Raw genomic sequence first — 8,727 nt, 5'->3', positions numbered from 1 at the left:
TACGACATGGAAGAAAGACCTCATCTACCGCCAAATGTAACCTTCAAACAAACTTTTATATTCAAAAAGAGTTCAAAAATTTTAAAATTAAATTGATAAGTTAATGCAAAATGTGCAAACTTTGAAACAAAAAAAATTGCAACTTTATCTATTCTAAACAGATTTATTTTTCTGAAAACGCTCAGCAAAAACCATTTAATATAGTCTAAGAACAACGGTGATCTGAAGTAAGCGACCTCCATCTTAAATCTTTGTAGCACGCAAATCGGGCATCGTTGTCCTACGGAAACGGTTCCTTCTAACAACATCGTGTCAAGTAACCACCTTCGCTTAGTATATAATTCTCCGAAGACAAGTTTGTTGAAATTCTCAAATATGGCAGAATTTGTAAGTATAGCACCAATTGTTATTTACTTCTACGGTTTAACAATTTGGTTTTTATATATGAGCAATATTTGTTGTGGTAAGCAATAGTCATATTTTACAATATGCTTTCCACAAAGTATCACAGCAAGTAAACTAAAAAGCAGTATACAAAATAAAACCTAAGGAATAGTCCAACTAATATAATAATGTTGGAACTGAAAGCATAAACTATGTAAAAGTAAGCTTGAGAATTGACATAAGTGTTGTTTAAACAAAATGTGGCCAAGTATAAGCTCTGTAAAACTAGCTATGCATATTTATTGCAACAGATTTCTAGTTATGAAAACAAAGATATAATACAGAAATGATAAAATAGACAAGGCTATATGTTGAATGCTATTATTAATCGAAGGATGGTAGATGTAGTTTGAGTTTCGTTTTAGAAGATTGCAGAGAAAGAATTCTTAAACGAGTGCAGAGGCTATTAAATGAATTCAGTAGAGTACTGTTGAGTTTGTTGTGGTTTATGGCATTAGGTAATTTAAATCTGGTCCTGGATTTGTGATAATAGTTTATGGTTTGAAAGCTATATAGCTTGGATTTTTGGGGCAGGTATTGTTGAGCATTGAATGAGCAATGAGGCCGGTAAAGTACTGCGGCCGCTTAGGTCAGGGAAGAACACCAGTAGTGTTTGCTATTAAGCTGGTAGGTGGTAAGCGATGATTTTTATGATGTATGTTTAGGTGTCTGCATGTGAGTCGCAGAGCTTTTTTTGTAACATAAATGGTGTGTTAGTGTATTTTACAGTAGTATTGTGTTGTAGGGTAGAACGCATGAAGGCCATATATAAGATGAGCATGGATAAGATTATAGTAATATAGTTTGGCAGTATCAAAGTTCATAAGATGACGAATGTTATATATATATATATATATAGATATATATATATGTAGGTTGGATGATATTTTATTTGAGATGAATGAGATGTGGTCTAGCCATGATAGAGAGTCGTTGATGATAAAGCCAAATAGTTTAGAAGTAGATTGCCTTGTTAGGGTACTGTTGGATATAGAAATCGTCGGAGAGAAATTAAATGGTGGATTTCCTTGGAGATGGTGAGATTTTGAGGTGTTGAGATAATTTTGATAAGTTAAAACCCTTTCGCAGGCAAGTTTTTTGGGCTATTTGAGACCCCTTGGGCAAATTAATTTTTTCAAAAATTGATATTAAAAAAATCCCTGAACACTTATTTATATTGTAAACATGTATTATGTGTTTATGATACAGGTAAATACAAATAAATGTGTTTCAATTCAATTCTTCTCATAACTGTTTCTCTAGCTATGGTACTTTTGGAAGCATGTGCCCTTGCAGAGGCCTGATTAGTATATAAATTTCTGATAGTAGTCCAGGCACTAGCATCACTGCCACCTCCATGGTTGTGAAAACTGATACTAGCTTCTTTATCACTTTCACTCTCAGATTCCAATGCAAAACCACTCCAGTCACAATCTGAACCAGATTCACTGTCATTATTAGTTCTGGCTACTAAATCTGAAAAGTTATCACAATCAGCTGATATCATCCTATTACTGCTAGCACTAACACTACTACTCCTTGCAGTATTAGAGTGACCTGGCTAATTTCGTTTGGAGGGTGCCATGACACTAAAAAGAAGTTGTTGCACTCTGGGAAAACATTCAAAAAGCAGAAACAAGCTACAAACAAAATTCCCAATTTTATCTAAAGACAGTTTTATTTCGAATTTTTCGTTCGTTTAATATTGCAAAAACGATGGTTTTTTTCTCAAAACGGCTTATTTTTTAGTTTCTAACAAATACCAATATATTGTAGTTTACTATAAGTAAAAAATTTAACAGAAAAAGGCAATAAGCTAACCAGAAATCGATTTTTAAAAAACGTTCGTGTGGTGACAAAATAGTGGCTCTGCCCATTGTCGTCAGTATCGCAAAACGACGATAATATCGCTCTGCCTGCAAAAGGGTTCAGTTGGTCAAACCTTTCACCAAATGTCCTTCAGTAGTTGTCACGAATGCTCCTAAAACTTATAATATTATTATTGAAGTTAATATAGCAATGTTGTGTGCACATTACGCAATACACTTGCAAAATAATTGCAGTCTGATACGATAGTGTCAGACAATCATTTATATCAACTGGGTTGGAACCGGTGGTAGTGCCGAGTTATGCGATGTATCCAATAAGGATGGCAGGCTTTCGTTTTTAACAACAAAAATATTAGCAAAAATTTGTAGACATTGATTGCAATTCCGATAGATAACTTAATTGAGCGTTTTGTATTCATTGAAAGCATCGAACAATAGTGAGACTTGCATCTGACTGTTCACATCCCAATTCATAGAAATTTGGCTCATCAACATAGCAATTGTTTTACACAGGGTCGTATCTATATTACTCTTTAGTTGAAGACACGTAAGTCAAGTATAAACAGTTTTAATTAAAATCAAATCATCTGTTTTTGTCAAATGATATCTAACATTTCATCACTTGCCTGATTCAAATCCTAAATCAATCGACAATGATTTGGGAATATTTGACAAAATACTGGGTACAAGACCATTTAAGAAGCAAATTAGATCTTTTACTGGAAATAATAGATTACCGCAAATTTGTTTATTTCCTTTCATCAATGTATCGGAATGATGTTGTATATTGTGCGGAAAACAAGTAAGTTTGAAATAGATAACTAATGAAGTATAATTTGTTTCCTTGTATTTTATATATGGGTGTATTGGGTAGATTCATGAATTTTGATCTGAAAACAGCAGTTGGCGAACATGAGATTATAAAGATGAACACTGATTGCCATTAATGTAGAGAAGATATTTCAAACTCTTATTTTATTATATTCTTGTTGCCGCTGCGTTTTAATAACAGCTGTTTTAAAAGATGTGATTCAGACAGGAAACTTTGTCTTGGATGTGCTATCAATCCGCTTTTGTTAAAAACTTTTCAATGGGAGCAAACGCTGTCGCGATAGACAAAATCATTAAAGCAAGCTTTGCTAGCATTTGTTCTATTTATTTCCGTCACTATCAAAAATTTCCTCGTATAGATAGGTCACTCTATCATTACAAATGTATTAGTAACCTTAAAAATTATTGCAATAGTACATATATAATAATAATTTTCATGTTATTACATGACCATCATGTATATTCTGGCTGGCTTCACTATTATTATTATTATCATCAAATCAGGTACTTGTAAATCTCAAGTCAATCAAAAGTCGTATAAAAACAATATAAAATATAAAAACAATGCCCAAATTAGCGAAAGGTCAGGACATTCAACAATCCTGTTTCATATTATGACTGTCTGCTATTTTGCGATTGAGTTTTGTCAGCAAAGCGTCTGCGGCTTGAAAATTTCATTGGCAATGCGTGATAGGTATCGCATTAGGTTTCGCATTTTAATATCAGGATTAAATTATCTGAGCTGCCTTCGATGAAAATTTCTTGACTTGATTGTTTGAGTTAAAATATACTTCCGTTGTATAACAATAAATTATATTCCAAAAGATAACATTTGAAATGTCAGTTAATATTTTGAGTTTTTTATTAAATCCAAATTCTATTGGCTTTTTCAGATCGACTCATACAGGTAAATCACTTGTATTTGTCCAAATCAACTGACAACTTCAAAGAGTAGTTTTTTTAAATATTCCAACATGCAAGTCATCACAGATTTAGGCACAACACTTTTTGGTAAAAATTAATCAAACATAGCGTGTCGCAAGTTTTATGAACAAAGTATTGCAGTTTTGTAGATCGGTACACATGTATGCAGTTCTTCATTCTCCATTGAATAGTTTAGCTCTACGTTGCTTGACTAATATCTGAGTGCTTCTAACTAGAATACTAGTGTGAGTTGTAGCAGTAGTGAAAAAGGCTTCGTGATTCTTAGAAGAATATTAATAATTTATAATAACAAGAATTGAGTAACCATCTTGGAGCGATCAAAGTAAGAAAGTGATATGAAAGAAATAATACAAAACTCCAATTACAACAAACAAACATTCCTATCATTAAGCAAAGGTCATTCATTTATTTTTTAAATGATTGTTATTTTTTCATTTATATTTTTATTTCAACAGATACTGTTGAAACTATTTAACAGTGATAACAAGTCTGTGCCATATTTGTCACGTGCAATCGAGTCATTAGTCAGAGAAATTATGAATATTTGCCTTGTCCCATGCATTTCTTGCCATTTTACTTTGTGCCAGCAATAAGTAGTTAATTTAGTTTTTGCGCTTTTCTTGAGCTGCTTCTTGATGCTAGGAACAAGCACACTTCAAGAAGCTGTTTATTGGAGGTCTACACTCAACAACAACAAGCGAGTCTCTAAAGGAATACTTTAGCCAGTATGGCAAAGTCACAGATTCCATTGTAATGAAGGATAACCAGACTCAAAGGTTCGTTTGATTTGCTTCATTTCAATGGCTAGTCACTTTTTTAGTTATGTTTTGTTTTAGCAGTTCTGGTCTATAATGCATTACTGTGCTTTGTTGTTTTACTAAGTACTTACACCTTCAGGTCACGAGGATTTGGATTTGTGACATTTGAGTCTCAGGAAGCAGTCGATAAAGTACAAGACAGTCGTCCACACAAGCTCGATGATAAAGTTGTGGACACTAAACGAATGGTGCCCAAGAGTGTAAGTGTGACTGTTTTTTTTTTCTGGACTTCAGGCCATATTTTGATGTTATTTTAGTATCATACTAGATGAATGTAGGAAATAAGCATAAGCGTAAAGGTAATAATCAGCCCTACATGGGTAATAAAATGATTGCACAATGAATTGGAGTAACTTAAGCTGGTAACTTGCGTGTTTTACATCGGAAGCCATCTTGTGATATCACGCATAATTTTCAAGCGACCTAGTTAATAACCAATAGTATTTTTCCATGTGTTTAAGTATGCAAATTTTAGCTGATATCATGAATATGAGCACTATTATTAATCGCTACGGCCAGTTGGACACATAATCAAATGGGTTGGCTCGCCTGTTTGCAGACCTGGAGGTTCCGAGTTCAAATTCTCTGCGAAAGTTTTTTTTTTGTACTTGGAACATTATCGCTGTAACTGGACACACGACTGACAGACAGACAACCACTGAGATTTATATATATATATGTATATATAGATAAGCAATAATGACCAGTTAAGATTCAGCTAACGATTAGCACAATGATTTTATTGTTGGTCTGCCCAAGCTTTTAGCATCAACAAAAAGATTTTAGATGGAGTAAATTTTGGTGTTAGTTTTTGATTATATGTATACATGTATTAGGAAAGACTTTTGGTGCAAGTTTTAGCAGACCATTAACGATAAATATCTCTCATGAATGTCGCATAATCCTTCAACACTTCAGCATTGTATTACAGTATCACTGGTTGATCAATTCAATTTTTATTTTAAGGGTAACTTTTTAATATTCATTTGCATCGCTATTTGATATAATAAATTGAAAAGGGATGAGGTCACGATCTGTCCATGTGCATCGGTATCCTTTTTAGAATAAATAAGTATAGAAAAACCAAAAAGAAAAAACTTTGTTAGATTTACCCTTCACGAAAGATTTCATGACAGAATGTTTGCTGGCATCTTTGTGTTTATGATATTCCACTCTTTGTATTATCCGAAATCGTAATGACTTCACCAGAGCAAAAGTAGGGAGAAGTTGCCAATTGTTGTAGTTTATTAGCATAGGAAATAACCACCAGGGAGCGCTAAGGTAGTCTTACATGTATTTTATATCATTGATAATAATTTAAATTGTGCTGTCTGTCTCTCTTCTATATATAAACAATTTAAGTGTTAGTTTGTCTGTCATTCGCATGTCTAGTTATAGCGATAAAGTTATAGGAATGAAAAAATTGCTTCCCACTGGAATTAAATTGTGAAACCCCAGTTTTGCAGACAGGCGCGCTAACCACTACGCAACGCGGCTACTTTGCCATACTAGGAATAACTTACTATGGGTTGGTTACTACTAGCACCTTTAAAGATGATGATTTCGTGAGAGATCGTGATGCATAGTGATTATAAGCACAATTACTACGAGCTGTGGCAAGCTGGCTGCATGGCATAGTGGTAGTACGCTTTGGTTCACATCCGTACATTCACAGAATGTACAACTTTGATTCCTATATGATACAATCTTTTTTCGTAAGGCCCAGGCGGAAGGATGGACACGAGTCTTATTGTAGTAAATACTTAGACTAGATTAAGTTACGCAAATTCATTTGCTGAAGAAACTTAGCCAATGGCAACTATATTACCTGCCACTGTTTATAATCTGTTTTAAATCTAGAATGAATGTGTAGCGTAAGAAGTAAGAAATGTTTTTCAACAATCTGTTTTACCTAAACGTTCAGTTTTTGAATATTTTAGTTATACATTGGTTGTACACACACCGAAATCAATAAACACTTTAGTTCAATAGTTAGAATGGTGAATGTTGTATATCTGTTGATTAAGTTAAGATAAGTTTTCTGTGCAAAATATTTTTTTATTACCTGTGCAACCCTGGCCTTCAGCCAGTATCTCAGTGTCTACGATTATGACTAACGATAAAATATATATAAAATATATATTTTATATATATAAAATATAAAATATAAAATATTTTGACTTTGCAGCTATTTCAGAAAATTCCAATTTACCTTTTTATTTATAATCAAATTAGGTATTCAAATCAGCTTATAAACAGTGAGAATATAGTTGCCTGCCATTAGCCTGGCACATTGCCATTGGCTAGTTTGAGTAAGCTAGTACGTATCTACAGCTCTTTCTAATAAGAGCCATGAGAGCGAGCATAAAATTAGTGGTAGCATATTTTCACCCACAGACCGACACATAATCGCCCAATAAATCCATAAATCTCGCATAGCTTAATTGGTAAGGTATTTGCATGGCGAATGGATGGTTTCGAAAATAAATCTTTTGCGATATGAGTTCTTCATTCCAATAACTTAATAGCTAAAGCTGGACAAATCGAAACACACACACACACACTTTGAGATTTATACTTAGATTAGATGGATTGCCTTGATGTTGCTGATAACAGGACAGTTCAGCCAGTTTAACAGTGATTATGTTTACAGCTAGAATTATCTTAATAGGGGTAGGGGTGGTGCATCATTGAGATACATCTGATAATACTGTTTACAAGTTGCTTGTTAAAACGTATTTAGATGTGGATGTAGTGGCACAGCTCACGAATAATGTTCTTTGTTTGTAATGTTTTGAGCACTCGGTTCATGGGTCGCGTGATTAAGGCTCTTGTGGGCTGTCATGTAGGAGCAAACCGCTGTAGACCGCACCACAGTGAAGAAGATTTTTGTTGGAGGCGTAAAAGATCCAATCACCGAGGCAAATATGCAGGAGTTCTTCTCGCAGTTTGGACCCATAGAAAAAATAGACACCTACACTGACAAGGAAACCGGGAAAATGAAGGGATTTGCATTTGTAACTTTCTCTGACTTTGACTCTGTAGATAAGTGCTACTGTAAGTACATACCAATCATAACTTGTCGTGCCACGTGTTTGATGTTATGAGAGACCCAGTGGTTGGTAAAGTCTCTTTCTGCATTGTTTTTTGTTGGTTTTAGTGCACGCAACCTCTCAGCCCTATCGCAAAGTGACCATTAATGGCGTCAAGGTTGAAGTAAAAAAAGCTCGTAACCCAAATGAGATGAACCGAGGGGGTCAAAGGGGCAATTGGGGCAACTCGTAAGTTCACCTTTGGTTCTTTTATCGTGCTTTAATCCTTACCGCTTAGTTCCTGTCTGACCACTCAGTACGTATTTCTGTTATTGTAGGTACAACCAGGGTGAGTAGATGCCAGAAGATTCTCTTCAATTTTTACAGTTTATACTTAAACCTCCACAGACCTTTCCTAAGCTGTCTCATTTCAGACTGGCGAAAGTCTAATTCTTGTCCTAGCCTTTAAAGTGCAATTCGTTGATATTTTGGACGGAAAACTGCAATCAACCATGGAACTTTTATTAATTGTATATTTTGCCGCAGTTACTTTTTTTTCTTAGTGACTAGCGTGTCTGCAGGAAATTAATTATTCTTTTTATTATTACACTGGTAATTGTAACTGGCTCTCAGATTTTACAGCAAACAGTTTTGCTGTTTTTGTTGCACTTCGGTCTAGCTTTGCATGTCTGTGCGCGCAGGTGGTGGTAAATTCAACAACAATGGAAATCAAATGATGGGTAATCAGATGATGATGGGAGGCAACATGATGGGCAACCAAGGTGAGTGCTTTTCTTATTAGTTCATGGTCATAATCTGTGCTTATTT

At 34.4% G+C, this 8,727-nt stretch overlaps 1 protein-coding gene across 1 annotated transcript in view; it reads left to right on the top strand.

Moving 5' to 3' along the window:
• The first annotated feature begins 242 nt into the window (after positions 1–242).
• Positions 243–8,727, top strand: part of LOC137390285 (uncharacterized) — a 38,290-nt gene continuing 29,805 nt past the window's right edge. The window contains exons 1-7 of the mRNA XM_068076620.1: positions 243–387; positions 4,692–4,825; positions 4,947–5,067; positions 7,717–7,924; positions 8,028–8,148; positions 8,238–8,248; positions 8,601–8,681. Of these exons, the coding sequence (XP_067932721.1) occupies positions 376–387; positions 4,692–4,825; positions 4,947–5,067; positions 7,717–7,924; positions 8,028–8,148; positions 8,238–8,248; positions 8,601–8,681 (688 nt within the window). The 5' untranslated portion in view covers positions 243–375. The remainder of the gene's footprint in view (positions 388–4,691; positions 4,826–4,946; positions 5,068–7,716; positions 7,925–8,027; positions 8,149–8,237; positions 8,249–8,600; positions 8,682–8,727) is intronic.

Source organism: Watersipora subatra, chromosome 3 (assembly GCF_963576615.1).
Source record: "Watersipora subatra chromosome 3, tzWatSuba1.1, whole genome shotgun sequence".
Lineage (NCBI taxonomy): Eukaryota > Metazoa > Bryozoa > Gymnolaemata > Cheilostomatida > Watersiporidae > Watersipora > Watersipora subatra.
The sequence above is the reverse complement of the archived record's forward strand: the minus strand, read 5'-3'. Positions and strand labels throughout refer to the sequence as shown.